The sequence below is a fragment of the Lepisma saccharinum genome, chromosome 16, assembly GCF_977018435.1.
Source record: "Lepisma saccharinum chromosome 16, izLepSacc3.1, whole genome shotgun sequence".
NCBI lineage: Eukaryota > Metazoa > Arthropoda > Insecta > Zygentoma > Lepismatidae > Lepisma > Lepisma saccharinum.
The window spans coordinates 20,294,526-20,311,186 of record NC_139244.1 but is presented as its reverse complement, the minus strand read 5'-3'; the positions used below and the strand labels follow the sequence as shown (position 1 = coordinate 20,311,186).

General features: G+C 36.5%; 1 protein-coding gene across 1 annotated transcript in view; it reads left to right on the top strand.

Annotated features, from left to right (window-relative positions):
- Positions 1-2,587: 2,587 nt before the first annotated feature.
- scro (scarecrow) overlaps positions 2,588-16,661 on the top strand; it is an 84,285-nt gene continuing 70,211 nt past the window's right edge. The window contains exon 1 of the mRNA XM_083137263.1: positions 2,588-2,918. Coding sequence (XP_082993389.1) covers positions 2,588-2,918 — 331 coding nt within the window. The remainder of the gene's footprint in view (positions 2,919-16,661) is intronic.

Below are 16,661 nucleotides of genomic sequence, written 5' to 3'. Positions count from 1 at the left end.
TTTGCTAAATTTCTGAAATAAAAGACAAGTTTCACTAACGTGGTAAGCATAATGTATAGATACGTTCAATAACAGATTCAGTCGAGAGATCGAATCTCCGTAGTCAATCTTGGCCTTGTTTATTAAGTTTAGGAGTCATTGTCGTAATGTCATGAAGTTCTTGATGTTATTTCTTTTTTGGATACATTCAATGTAGCAAATAAGAAATCTAATCAGTGCAAATTAAAACTAGATCTCTATCAAAATTTAAACTGCGCACAGAAAAGATAATGAACCATAGGCCTATTTATTTTCTGCACGAAAAAGTGCCTCAATTGATACAACCGTATGTAATTATTAAGTCTTTCTTATTAATTTGTTGCTAAATTTCTTAAATAAAAAGACGAGTTTCTCGAGTATTAAGTTGAAAATTAATAATATTTGATAAGTTATGAAATATTTTATGCCTTTTAACATTTCGATGACAATGGGAAAGATGATTGTAAAGTACAAATAAATTGTTAATATGTTCTGGCAAATGTGATGGCGTTATACAAAACCCGCTGTTGTTTCCAGTGACAGAGCTTTCCCGACAGCTTAGTGGTAGCACCATATTCTTATAATCAGAGACTCCCGTGTTCAATACCCGTTGGAGGAACATAATGGTTCGGATTCCACTTTAAACTGTAGGTCCAGTCCCGATTAGCTTATATGTGCACAAAGTGAACTTGCAGCAAAAACTCAAACTTTCCGATGTGAGCATTCCTTACCGCTTTGGCACCACCCGAACGAAATTAATGTAAAAAAAAGTAAAGAAGAAGAAGAAAAAAGACCACGTGATTTCTGAGTAGTAGTACGTGTTAGTTCTCGTGTTGATATTGTAGCTTTGCTCTCAAAGTTCCAGGTTCGAGTCCCTGGCTAGGTGTTTCTTTGGGAGCGTTCCTTCATCATTTTTTTTCTAATTGTTCATTAGATTCGCCACAAGTGGCAGAAAAGTTATGCTAAATGACTTTTTTTCATCTCGCACATACTGGAGATGATGTGATAAGCGCCACGCTCCAGAACTCATTGAATATGTTCCCGAGTTCAGTTTCCACTAGAGACCATCCGGATATCGAACCCGGGTCTCCCGCATGGCCTTGACTCATATCGCAATCGCAATACCACTCAGAACTACAACTTCAGTCCTAAATTAGCCTCCGTGCATGCAAGACTTGAACACAAACTTTGGTAATACCGGAAGATCTTGATAACAGGTTTCCTATTACCACCACTGACCCACTGTAGCGGGAATGTTTATAGGTGGATATGGAGGAGCCTTATATCCACTTCAGGGCTCTTTGTCGAAGAGCTCTTGGAGGATAAAGACTTGTCTTGAAGAGCTGTCTACGTTTATCTAAACTGTTGTGTGTGGCTCGGAACACCCACAATGGTCCTGCAAGTGTTATTATCGTAGGAGTGCTCCTGAAGGAATCAAAGGGAACAGCAATAATCGTGGAGAGGTGCTCCCGGTTCTGTTCCCGCCGGAGCACCCCCCCCCCCCTCTTTTGGTCCTTTTCGCAATTAACCCATCGCAGTTGCTTACTCCCCCCTTCGCTTCTTGATCGTGGAGAACATATCATGTTGGGAACGAGGAGCATGTAGAGTGCAATGGAGGAGGTTTGGGCGGTGGCACGGCCGCCAACGTTGAGGGCTTTTGGTGAGAAATGGGCGCTGGGTCCTTAGAAGGGGAGGCATCGTCTGTCGCAGTTGGTAGCAGTGGGTGAAGTTTGAATAAGCGTTGAAAATCTCGGATTTTGGGCCTTAGACCAAATAGAATTGGGCTCCTGGACTGGAGATTAGAGACAGTATGGTCCAGTTTCAGCGTTCGCAGCGTCGGGCAAACTCTTGGATGGATGCAGAGGCACCAGGGGACCGATCGCTAAGGTCGAGAGTTGCTTGGTCCGCTGACGACAACAGGCGTGGCCTCGAGGAGCGTCATGGAGACGCTGCCGCCACTCGCATTGGCCGCCACTTCTCCAGCCCCGCCTCCCTCTATCTCCAAGTGATTTATTACCCCACAATTTGGTCTGAGAAGAGGGCCGAAGTGGTACTCAGACAGATTCTCAGTGTCTCGTTCTTGGGGGTACTTTTCCTGCGAAGCAGACACCGAAAAGAAGAACGCCTTTTTTTTTTAGAAAAAAAAAGTGAGAGTGCGATCAAGGAAGAGAGAATCTGTACCGAAAACTGGAGGAAAAATAACGGTGGGGGTGAGAGAGAGAGAGAGAGAGGAGGACCTTGTAGGACTTTCCTGAAGATTGTCGGCAGTAGCGGTGCGGCAAAAGGACAGTGCTTTGGAACCTTTCGACGGCGCCTCCAGAAGAGGGCATTCCGCGGGTGACCGCGACGAACGTTAACGCTTATCGACGCATGTGCGGTGGACCGTTGTGAAGGCAAAGCGTCCGTCAACCTGGCGCTACCGACATCGAACCCGGCCGGGTATCCACTGCTGACCACAGGAGTCGCTGGTTTTGCGGTTGCCAACCTGAGTTCGTCCAGCAGTCAAGAGGAGGTAGCGCTCTCCCGCGCCGACCTCCACATTCTCCCCGAACTGAATGGTGACCTGGCTATGTCATTGAGCCCCAAACACACGACGCCCTTTTCAGTGTCAGATATACTGAGCCCCATCGAGGAATCTTACCGGAAGTCAGCCAGTTTAGAGGCGGCCCTCGCAGCCCCGCCGTCCCCCTATCGTACGAGCCAGCAGCAAGGTGCAGCCATGAGCGTTCCGGTGAGCAACCCTTACACCCACATGCACGTGCCCCAGTTGTCGCACCACGGAGCGGCGTTCCCTTCTCAATATTGCAACGGATCCGACATTTCGGCCCACTATGGTGACGTGAGGAACAGTGCAGCGGCAGGATGGTACGGTGCAACTGCAAACGACCCAAGATTTGCAAGTAAGTCTATTTTTTATTACAATTCCTATATTTCTCGCCTCATCCCTTGATAGTACGGAAATCTCGCATTTTCATTGTCCCAAATATTATTTCACATAAAAAAAAATCCAGAAAATGCATACATATAGTTATAAAACAGTCTTTGGAAGTAACAGCCACGTTGACCATCAGCTAGTTACTTTTAAGATTACTATTCTACACGTTTTCGCAGATTTATATCATATCCTGGCATTGCCTGACAAAATAAGCAAGCTCTTGATAATAACTAACATTATGCTGAGAATTTTTTCGCGAAAATCGACACCGCATTTTCCTCTAAAAAAAAAAGAAAGACAGGAAAAAAAAGTATGAATTTTCAAACGATCATCCTGCCACGGCTATTTGGTTCGACAGCAATCAACAAAATTATTGTTTGTTAAAACAAAAAGTACTCATCTTAATTTGAAAGCATCCAAGGTTACATTGAATTTTAAAATCTCTCCATTTTTTATAGCTATTAAAAAATATATTAGATTATTTATAATTAGATGAAAGTTGTTACTATTTTAACGTCATCGATTTACGTCATATCAAGAATAACCTCCCTGTAACTAAGTTACTTTCTCAAATTAGTAAAACCCAGTTAACTTTTTGGATGAAGCAACTATGTTACACTGTTATAAAAACATAAGACACACAAGAAATTCCCAAACATTTTTTTTTATCTTCTATAGCATTATCTCAAGACTTGCCAGTAGAAACAGAATTGTCATGTCAAACGCTCTTTATAGCACTAGTTCTTATTAAGCGTTGAATGCAGAATAGATCAACACTGCTCAGTTGTGATCCAGTTCGTCTTTCAGTTTTAAATCATTTTAAATGCCTTTGTGGCGTGTGGTATGGGATCATGTTACAGCGACATGTATTCGGATATCTTCTACAGGTCTTTTCGAAAATTTCTGCCTATTGCGTCGAATGTTGATAGGTTGCTGTACGAAGCAAACCAGTCCAAGTTCAGAAACTTCATGAAGTTTCGATGTTCATGTAGAAATCCCACCGCAAACATATTTCGCGCGTTTTTATGAAATAAAATATCAGAGTTAGCATAGACAAAAATATTATGTCTAAGATATTAGTAAGATCTTGCCAAATATTTTTCAAATTTTACTCCATTTTTTAAAGATTAGGACATAAATAAACGCCTTAGCGGAGCAGAAAACATTCAAAGCCTATTTTCATTTCAGTAATGAAAATAAATAACATAAAGATACTCAAAATCAGCCTATCTGTTCGTGACATTCGGCAAAGCGTATACACAAAGCACAACCAAAAACAACGTGTTTGGAGAAATCAACTTTCCGAAAAATATTGCTACTGTTCAGTCTATTTCTTTCAAATAAAAATAGGACCCAAAATCGAGCCAATTGACACACGCACACACACACACACAAAACTGCAGCACACCTTTTCTCAAAACTCCACTGACACGTTAAAGTGCATAAAAAGTTAGTGCTGCTCTATATCAGAATAAGTTCATGCCAGGAAAAATGATAAACAGAGACTAATGAAAAATATGCATCTTCAGTCGTTTGGTTGCAGCGTAAATGCATCGATTGTTATAGAAATAAGTTACATATTTAAATGCATCAATATATTGATTGTTTCGATGCATTTTCAATTCTGCACCAAACTGCCCGTTGTAAACAATTATTACAAAATACTACTGTCCCAGCATCTAACCATGTTATACGTGTTTAAAGAATAAACTGCAACATTTTTTTACTAACATCAAATTCCGCTGACAAAATATCTAACCAATTCTTTCCAGTATTCGCAACAGTTTGTTTCAAACAATTCTGCACACAGATATAAAATTAGACAAAAAGATTATTCCTTCCAGGAAAAAAAAACATCCCATAGGAGAATATTCCCCTTCCTTTTAACAAAATAGCATTCAGAAATTTCTTCTTCATAATATATTTTTTGAAGTGTTCTGATCTGTACAATAGAAGACACTTCAAATTATGATATTGCTGTAAAAATGACAACAGTTTGTATCATTTAAGGTATATATTTTTTTAAAAAAACGCAGATCATAATTATTATAAAAATATACAGTTTATGGCTTCCCATTCTTTTATCTAATATTTGGACATGTCAATAGAACTATTATCATCTCAAAATTAATTAATAATAATAATAAAATAACTATAAAACTACATATATTCTCAGAGAAGACCAATTTTCCTTCCCAGGTTGGGAATGGAATTTAGAAATATGTAGTCAAAAGAAAAAAAACAGAGAACGAGAAAGGGGTGGGGGCGGGGGGGTTATTTCCTGGCCCACCTTTCCGAAATGCGCTTCCCGGATTTGATTATGAGTAAGGATAGGATTACTTGTTTTACACATGGAACTGTTCCATTTAGCTTGCACAAAAAGAAATTGTATCTAAAACTATTTAAATAGAAATATATTAAAAACGAACTAAAAATAATAATGATGATAATAATGATCATGGTAACATTAACAGATATACATAACAATAGCAACCATGGGTGTAAGGAAGTAACGTTATTTCACCAACACACATACATAAAGTTTGTTTTAAGTCCACTTAATGTAGAGAGGCTAATCGGGACTGGACCTATGGCCCAAAGTGGGATCAGAAACACACTGTGCCCAGGCCCGGATTAAGACGAAATTGGGTCTGATGCTTGAAATCTTCGGTGAACAATAAACACAACGACGTTATAGTTACGTCACAGCGCAAAGAATAATAGTAACTGTATAATAAGTAACGATGTGTCTAGGCGTCCGAAATTGGGGCTCCAAATTTCATTCTAAGATTTATTTTCAGGTTAATATAGCAAAAAGAAAACGGTTCAGCTTTCGGAAAATCCTCGCCTGTTTTCATCTGGGCCTATTTCAGGAATGGGCCTAATGCTGCAGCATCAATAGCACCCACCTTAATCCGGCACTGACTGTGTCTCCATCGAGTACCCCTTGATTATACCAATTGACACAGTTAAACTTGGTGTATTTGTTTCTTCGAAATGATCGTTGTTTGCGAAGATGAGGATGAGGATGAGGGACACTCACCAAGAACACCCATGTCCAAGTCGGGATTCGAGCCAGGAACAGCTGCTGTTACGCGCTGCGATAACCACTCCGTCACAGATATCGGCTAGAAATGACCGGTCGGTTCTTTTTAATTTATACATCTTTAGTTTATCACACGGAACAGGGGCTGAGAAAATTACCCCTTCATGCATTTCTCTGAGTATTTCGATGCGCCAAAATGCATCAGTATAGTTTAAAGTGTTAATGGAGTTGTGTCAATTGGCACATTGTAGGTTCTGTGTGTACTACTCTAAGCAGCATAACATGAAATCAAGTTTTTCAAATATTAACTTCAAAATAGCAGAATAATTATTTCACTATTATTATTACAAAATTTTGAACCACTCGACGGTTTAGTCAGATAATATTAAATTAGCTATCAGAGCCATACATGGTAAATAAAAGTGTACATTTTTCGGGATCGAAAGCGGTATTAAAATGACATTTCGGTGTTAACATGGTGAATATAACCCTTATTTAAAAACTATACATATTGCACAAAATAAAATTTTCCCTCCTAATAGCGCATTTATGTACTTGTGAGAGTATTAAGTTTATTCCTGTTCATTTTAACATTTACAGCAAAATTAATCAATGTTTCCGTGATATGCATAATTCACATGATAAATCAGACTTACGAAAGTGTCGTGTCGGTAAATAAACTATACATTTCGTGTTTAAGAGTTTATTTCACATTTTGCAGTTCATTTCGCATCATTTCATGACAAAACATGTTACGAAAACACCCCCCCCAAAAAACCTTGAAAAATTAACATTACTGTGAATTACTTCACATTTCATTTTTCTGTCAAAAACGAAATATGGATGCCTCTATAATTATCATGCACACAATGATCACCAATAATAGTTTTTGTATATTTTTTTTACTTTGCGTCCAATTTGACCCTAGGTTAATCACGACTAATATAATGGATGATACGTTAATGGAATAGATTGAAAAAAAAATAAACGACATCATCCGAATTCAGGACTTCGTGTACGATATCACTCGGCATGGAATATTCTGTCTGTTTCTCAATAAGTAATTACTTTCGGTAACAACAACAATAATACTTTTCCTTGTGGTATAACAACTTTGCTTTGAGACTTTTCATTGAGTTTAGCGCACCATCGCCGCTGTTTCAACCGTAAAAAAATAGATCATGCCCATTTTTAAAATCTTAAAGTCCCTTACTTAGTTAACATCATTAATGTAATTTTAATGATTTCGTTCTTAAAATATATTTCTGGTGCACGCAACTCATTTTATAATGATCATCTATATTTATGCGTAATGTATTCAAATTTAAATTTAAAAAACGTTTGCAATCCTCCAAATTTTGTCACCTGGGAGAGCTCTTGGCCGATGCCAACGAAGCAGTTTGTGAAATTTCCTTTTCTTTCGAGAAACGGCTCTGATATTGCAAAATCTGAAAAATTGCATGTGTTTAGAATTTCTTCCAGAGCATTCACATGAATATTTTTGTGGTTTGATTTCCCTGTTATCTAGATATTCGCAATAGTTTAATGGGCTTAAGGCGGCGCAGGGATTAAGCCTGAATTTTCCATCGGAAAGGAGGGGGGGGGGGGTTTGCAAGTTCGCAAATGTACGAGGATGTAAGAGTAAGCTAAAGTTTCTATAAATGCGGTTTCTTTCGGAAAGTTTAGGGTTTGTTAATGTAATACGAGAGGGGATAGGGTTGTGTGAAAAATCACTGGGTAACCACGAAATGATCGCGAATATCTAGACAACAGCGCAAGAAAATCACACGAAGTGTTACGTGAATGCTCTAGAAGGAATTGTAAGCAGGTCTAGGCTAATTTTTCAGATTTTGAAGTATAATTGTGTTTTTTTTTTAAAGGAAAGTAAATTTGGAAAACGGGTTCCCTGGAGTCGGCCGCAAGTCAAGACGAGCCTTAACAAGAAAACTGTTAAATTTTAACGGAAGCACAGTGTAAATTTTACAACATTGTAGTCCTGAATTCAATACTGTTTTCAAGTAGCTTCATGATGCTGGGCCAATATTTTGGAGCTCTCACTGTGGAAAGAACTTGGGACCACACTTACCACAGGCGATAGCGCGAACTTCGTAAACAAGGCAGAAGCGTTGAGTGATCGACTCCATAATGGCACCACCTAAGTTTCCGAGTCTTGTCTTGTGATTGTCCCTTCATCAATTTCCTCCTTAGTACCGTTCTTCCTTATCGTCGCGATTAGCCTAAAGAGGCAGGAAAGTAACGGAAGATAAGAAAATTACTAACAATAATTATAATAATATGATCCGATTATTGTGCCTTGAATTAGAGTCTAACGATATCTGCGTCACATCGAAGTGGTCTCACTTTCAGCCGTTGGGAGAATTGACGTTTGAAAAATATTATTTTAAAATTAGAATTCATAGTTAAAAAATATTACATTGCCTTACAACACCTTTACATTTGGCTCTAGTTGTGATTGTGTTACTGTAGCGTATTTCAGCCGTGTAATTTAACGGCCAATGCTAATTTCATATTTCAGCATGTTAACGTATACCGGCGTACATTCCGTGAAAATCAACTTGAAAATAAACGAGGCGGTTGCAATTATGGCATATTCTAAAATTAATTAAAATGCTTACGAATTTGCAAAATCACCGTAAAAATAATGAAAATATCTCCATAACCTGATGATAATTTTTCTATTTTTAATGTTAATGCTTTCTCAATAAAATGCATTCAAGCGATGACAAGACCAACTTCAGTGCTCACCATTTTAAAAAAATAAATTCCATTCAAATTCCAGTCTTGCATGATTTTCTTCACCACAGAATATAAAGTGAAAGGTTCTAAAACAATTAAGGGGGAAACCCGCCGAAACAAACACTGAAGATGGAGTTTGTTTACTGAAAATAGAATTTTTTTTTTAATAATAAGTACTACAGCTTAAGGAAAACTGACTTGGGTATAATTATTTGGGAAAGTAACTCATTTGAAATGCCGTACAGGGGTGGATCCGAAATACCTACTAATACACAGAGAAGAAAGTTTGACTGGAATAACAAAAAGCAAGTTTCTGAAAACCTAACATTACTTTAAATATCCAACAAGCAAATCATTGTTTACCAGGATGAAATGCTTTCTAGAAATCGTGCCCAATTGTTTAGAGTTACCAAAAAATGTGGTCAAAATTACCAAATTTAGTTAAGCTTACTATTTTTTTTTCTCTGGTTACCAAACTCAACCAAACGTGTCTTGCTAATTCAAAGAAATATTTTCTTTTCTGTGCAATAACTAAAAACAAGAGAGCAATATACTGTATGCGGTTTGTCGTATAATATGAAGTATATTTATTTCCACCGACCCCGCATGAAGGTAAAGATTTAATTGGGATTATATAGTTATGTATAATGACAGTGTTTGCGAAAATGAATGCAAGTTACTATTAATAACAATAATAGGAATAACAATAAAATGGGGGACCTAACTTTTCATCAGCTGGAGCTAACAACCTTATTCTTATTCAATAAATATTCCATTTATACGTCTTCTGACATTACTTTTCTTGGTTAAGACAGCTACAATCTACAATGAATACTTGCTGTTATATCTCTTATTCTTTTATCTATTTATATTACTTATATAATTATTATTAATTGACTTATTGTAAACAATAATGATTATTATTAACAGGCGTATTAATCTCATTACCCTATTATTTCTAATCGTTATTATTATTAGATTGCATCTGGGATATTTGGTCGGACCCCTCACGAAATTATATCTAGATATGTGACTGTTCAGTTGCTATTACTGTGATGACTTTTAACTGCTGTTTTGTATTGCAAATACTACAGTACTAACTTGAGCCTTGCACTAACACAAGCGTATTTATAACGGTGTTAATCTAAGAGTACCATTACTCCTAATGAGTGGGCAAAATTAATATTTGCTAAGACTCGAAAGAATGAACCGTTATCAACGATTGCCCGTATCCTCCTCATACGACACCTATGAGTAGTGTTTCAAATCTATTTTTTAAAATAATTCTATTATAAACTATTGTAGAAATATTCTTGCAATTAGCAATTACCAAACTCATATGCAAACTTCTCGCAATGAACAATATAAACGGTATTTGCAGAACTATTCTTGTTTCCCCAACTGTTATATATATATATATATATATATAGCACATCGCGCGCTACGACGCCAGGTGTTCCGGCTTCGAATCCCGGCCTTGGCATGGATGTTTGATAGTGTCCATTCCTAAATTTCATCATATCATCACTCATTCCCATCTTCGCAAATTACCCAAAAGTGGCAGAAGAAGCTATGTAAAATAAGGCAAATCACTACCACTACCACTTGAACTCTCAAAGTAGGATACGAACCCTTTGGAATGTGCCTTCATCAGGAATTGAATCCGGAAATTCTTGATCACAATGCGATACATATAAACACTACGATATCGAAGAAGCACATACACAGTACTGTATGAATGATTCCTTTTTATTTTCTTGTCTGGTACCGCCAACTAGAAGCTAGCTCAAAGGTACACGCTTGTATCTATTAATATAATGTTTATTTTGTACCGTTATGCAATGTACTTCATTGGAATCGAACCCTGGACATCTTGATTACAAGGCAACGTCAACTACTGCCGTTGGAAGGTAACAAGTTACCAATATTTCACTGGTCGAATGCGTTGTCGAACCACGGTCTTATCACCGCAGCCCAATCCATTTTATCGAATCCATCATTATTATCACGATTAGACAAAAATTGAAGAAAAGCAACGTAAAGCAAGAAAAATACAAATGCAGATATTTTAACAACTTCTCTTTGAGAACCCGATCAATGGCGTACTAACGCTGTCTCCTCAAATAGATCTAAATGGGATTTATTGACTATTTCTTTTTTTATGAAACAATGCCGGCTGCACAGCGCGCTACGACGGCAATGGTCCCGGATTCGAATCCCGACCTGGACAAGGGAGCTATTTGTGAGTGTACCTTTGTCATATCATTGTCTTCACGATTTGCCAAAAGAGGCAGAAAAGCGACGTAAAATAAACCAAATCGATTAAAGCTATTCATATACGTAATTCAGCAAGTAGGATAAATTTAATTTAATCAATGTCCATGGACTACTATACTTCCGTTTGCAAAAATATCGACAGGGATCAGTCCAAAGATTTGTTTTAAGTCCACCTGATGCTTCGAGAGGACCCACAGTTTAAAGAAACCGAACCGTTGTGCAATGTCTTGAGCTGTGCACCCTTGATGACAAGGCGATTATACTACACTACCGGGACACATATACTTATTCGGATATTACTTTAAGCTGTAGGTCCAGTGCCAAAAAAAAACCTATCTGAACTAATATTGAATTATATTAATTCTCAACTTTTATTCCCATAGCTGAGGGACAAGTTTCTGTGTTTTGAATCCAAAGTTTGTGTGTGTGTGTGTGTGTGTGTGTGTACAGTCACAGACGCTTATGGATTGCAACATTCACATTAACTTTTAATGGAATCATTACAACATAAAACTGCCCGTGATTATACAGTGGACTCTAAAAGCTAACTTTTCAGTTTAACTTAACATTATACAGGTTTCTGTTAATTGACAATGGATCATTAACAAACACTATGTGACTTATTAAATATATATTTTTTTTGTAATTTACTTATTTTCATTGCAAAGTTTACTAAAATAATATTTACGAAGTATATTATTTGAGAGAATATGTAGCCAGTGGCGGCGATTGAGAGGTAAAGAGGTAGTTGATATTCCACTTCCTGATACTTTTGCCCCACACTAAGGCCTCTTAATGCTAAGCCTTGTCTATCAAGAGAAAATAAACCTTCCTTGCCCCCAGTTTTAGCACCCTATCGCACCTATGTGTATAATTTACTCAGCGTCTCGAACACGGGTCTGCTATTTTGAAATGTAATAGCTACATTTTGACTACAAAGATGCCTTCTGAAAATAAAAGGCTGTTGTTGATTTTTTATTTATTTATTTCTTAATAGCAACAATCGATACAATTATTTACATGTTCATTCACTGTTCATTCATCACAGGGGTATTTCAGTGTTACATGTGTGGCATTTTACACACAAAATGCAATGTTCTAGAATGGAAAGTGAAGGAGATTGAATTTAGTTTTCCAAAATCATTTTATTTTTCTTCAAAATTTGTTTTTATGATGAATCACAAATGTGATTAAGTCACTTGAAAGTAAGTGTTGCTCGTAATGACATTTCAATGAATAATAATATACTATAACGACAAATAACAACAGAGAGAATAATTAACTGAAGTTACTAAGATCGAGCATCTATGTTTTTAAATACACAACTGTATGTAGATACTCTCACACTCAAAGAAGCAGAGACAGCTCAGTCTCTGTTCTACATTCAGGACAGACGCATGAAGAACGGTTTGATCGCTTTCCTGTCGACCCTGATAGGCTATAACGACTGTGACGTCATGTGATTAGTGGTTAACACAGGCCTGTCGCAACCGACAAAGTTCTGAGACAAAACGCAGTCGTCGGATGGAACGCGTGTTTCGTGGTGCGAGTGAAGTAAATGGATATCGAGTTTCAAATTATAAATATTCTTTTCTAATGTTCTGTTCTTCTGCACAATTTTTATTTGTAAACGGAGAACATGTCACGCAGTATTGACATCCGTTATAACTGGTCAAGACTAAGAAGTCAAATGTTTCGCATTTTCTTCCAGCGGGGGCTGGTGGCTCTGAATTAGGTGAAGGGTATTAGGAAAACGATGGGCTAATAAAGAAAATTAGTTACACATATTAGGGCTTTTGCCCCATTTGTACCCTATTTATACAGCAATGTTCTAAATATCACGGTGACGTATTTAACAATTAAATATTATTAAGTTCCACACATCTAAAAGAGAATTTAAAATGCATACATATAAAATTAAGACTAGGTTTTACAGTCAAACTGCAATTGAATTGCAAAATTAAAAAGCATATTTACAGTGCAAAGGACTATAATTTATAATCATTATCTACCTTTTGCAAGATAAAATACTTTTTTAAAAAAAAAATGGTTGCGTCCCTCTTTTTTTGGTAAATAAACAGACAGACTGTTAAACTCTAACGAGAGAATACTGTAAATTTCACTGTAGCAGAGTATACTAGACAAACAGTAAAAAATTGATTGATGAAATTACGGTCCAAGGCAGTCACATTTCGTTACCACCTAACTACCGTCAAAATGACCATCGCCGTGCTTTAAAGTATTACAGGCAATTACATAATTAAAATTAATTAATGAAATTTAATGATTCAATTTTTTTTTAAATATATTTATCGTGTACGCAACAGTCGCCTTGTGTATGGCACCGGTGGCCACCCACCATCGTGAGGAAATAAGGTCCCCAACCTCTAATAAATTGTCACTTAGAGTTCTGCATAAATTCTATTGGGTTCCGTAACAGGACCGGAACCCTTTCTCTCGCACAATTTAAATTCGGTACAAGTTGCGTATTGTTGCATTTCAATACGGAAATTGTACCGTATTTAAATTGATCCGGAGAGAGAGTCCTGAACCGCATTTAAATTGATCCTCTACATCAATCATATGCCCTCACAACATGTTGCAATAAGCTATATGTATTATGCAAGGGCGTATATAGGTCACGTGAAGGGGGGTCAACTTTTGGTATGATCAGGGTATCAAAATCCAATCTGCCACCACACGGAAGGCCATAATTTTATTAAATTTTGTCTATCTACGAATTTCTACTTTTCTTACATGAAATGAACATTAAAGTATTTTTTAGAAATGTATTTCCACCTCCACTTTCAATAAGAATTACAATTCTGGAATTAATATATTCCTCCTTGATACAAAATGAAAAATGACATCATTGGTGTTGATTTTAATGTTTCTATGCACAGTCGCCGGCAATAAATATGGGACACCTAGTAAATAAATAAATAAATCTGAAAAAAAAATAAGGAATCACTTAGGTAAGAGTTTAGTGATATACTGTAGTGAAACAGTTCAAGTGTAGTGAAAGTAATGGAAAGCAAAGACGGTGTTTGTGTCCCAAGCAGTGTGTATGAGGAAGTAGACTCAGAAGAGGAGTGGTGTAGGAAAATTGCACTAACACTTTTCATTCCTGTGTGGTATGCACAGCTGTAAAGGCTCATACTTGAAAATAAATTCCATTCTATTCTATTCTACCGACAGTGGCGTATGCTGAGTCTAAGACCTGGACTAGCTCAGTATGACACGTGGTCCGAGGGGAGAGGACTAGGCTTATTCTTCACATCTTCAAGGAAGCCACATTGCCATCCCAACGGTAATGAAGTTGCAAACTTATAAAAATTCGGGTTGCCAACTTATAAAAATTCAGGTTGCCGAATTATAACAATGCAAGTTGCTAACTTATAAACATTTAGGTTGCCAACTTATAAAAATTCAGGTTACCAACTTATAAAAATTCAGGTTGCCAACTTATAAAAATTCAGGTTGCCAACTCCTAAGAATTCAGGTTGACGAATTATAACAATGCAAGTTGCCGACTTATAAACATTTAGGTTGCCAACTCCTAAGAATTCAGGTTGCCAACTCCTAAGAATTCAGGTTACCAACTCCTAAGAATTCAGGTTACCAACTCCTAAGAATTCAGGTTGCCAACTTCAGAATCGTCATTATCTTATTTTTGAAATCAGGTTAATTCACAGTACCTAATCGATTTTTCTTCAGTATTTTACTTTCTAGGCTTCAGGCTTCGCAGATAGCCTAGTTAGCCTGGAATATACGCTCCTGTCTACTGAAAGACTAGCAAGACGTTGTGTGTGTTGCCTAACTCTACGGGGCTGGTAGAAGTTGCCATTGAAAATTTTCTATTAAAATGTTCTTACTGCTGTGGAGTTAGGCATGTATGTATTATGAATGTATATATGTATGTATGTATGTATGTATGTATAAAACTCAGCAGTAATAATAATAATAACATCATCAGCATATATGAAATATAACTTCCGCCATAATTTAATTTCTAAATTAATCTTTAATGTACGGATTCAACATCCGTATCTGTCTGCACCCTTAAACAAGGAGGACACCACCATCTCCCGAATGTTATACATTAGTGACGGATCTCTTGGAAGCAGGAGTGGTCTTCAAGATGCACCGGTCCGTAGGAAACAGTTAACAGAGTACTTCGGACTTGAGCATCATTTCAGATGCTGGTATTATTATTGTTCTTGTTCTCTTAAAATATGAAATTATAGTAACCATATACTGAAGTGACTCGCTCTGGTTGCTTTTAAGTACTGAATTCCGTTTGAAAGACTTAAATGGCAAATACACACACTCTTACCTCATTTGCATATGAGTTGAGAAGATATTGTCTTACAGGATATGGGGGAAAAGTTATGCCAATGAGAGATTTGTGCAATTATTATAAAAAATACAAATATTTTACTGTCAGACTCTTCAACTACTTTTGCAAAACGTTAAATTACATTTTATAATTTCCATATTTTGGTAGTTTTTTATTACTGCTTTTGTAAGTTTTCAAAATGCATGATTGTTTTTTCTTCATGAAATCATGAAGTTAGACAGCTGAAATGTATCAGATGTTATATCATAGGTTAAAGGGTAGGCTAATTAAGAAGTTAGAACTTACACCTCTCTCACTGGTTTTGATCTAGACTGTCATAATTTAACATAAAATTTGCAAATTTCTTTCATTAAAATGTAATATCCTGCTTATTAACTTGCAAAAATGGGAGGCAATCGTTTCTTAAATTTAATTTTGAATATTTTATTATCCATAAAGATGAATCATGATCATAAATTACAGTTGCGTGGATCATAAATATATTTTAGAAACGGAATCATTAAATTTATATTGATTAGGGTAGATATGTAATGGCTATATACTTTAAAAACAGTCATGTTGATTTTCTTGCGATAAGTGGATATCAGCGGAAATTAACGATTATAGACCAGCAAAAGCTGAACCCTGCCGAGCAATAAAGTCAATTCACAATGTATTATGCTAATAAAATCTTCTCCGTTAATGTAACCTAATTAATAAAACTTAAGATTTGATATTAATTACATTATTTTATTGCACATCAGAAGATTGTAATCAGTTCGTTTAATTTACGTGAACTGGCATTTTTAAAGTAATTCTGCAAGTCATGAAATATGAAGTTCATGTAATATTAGGCGTACCATATCACTAATTTTATTTATTGAGTGTTTATGACTGTTGTACATTTTTGTATATTACTGCTACTTCAGTATTCGTGCAGCTACAGTTGTATCTTTTGAGTGATAGAATCACGTTCGAGTCCGAGTTCCAGTCCAGTTACTATTAATATTTAATCATCATCATTCATCCTCAGCGTCGCGATTAGTCTGAAGTGACCGAAAATCAACGCAAAATAGCGTAAATATAATAGGATTGCAATTGCTTACGTTTCAAAACCATGATGTATGATTTTTCTTATTTTTAAAAAGTATTAAATCCGCAGGAAAGAAAAATAAGTTTGGAATCCATTCCTGAAAAGGTCTATATCGGTACTTACAGTGTGCAATTAAATACATCAATAACCATTATAAGTGGAAGAATGCTGTTGTGTTCTGCAAAGCTCAGAAACA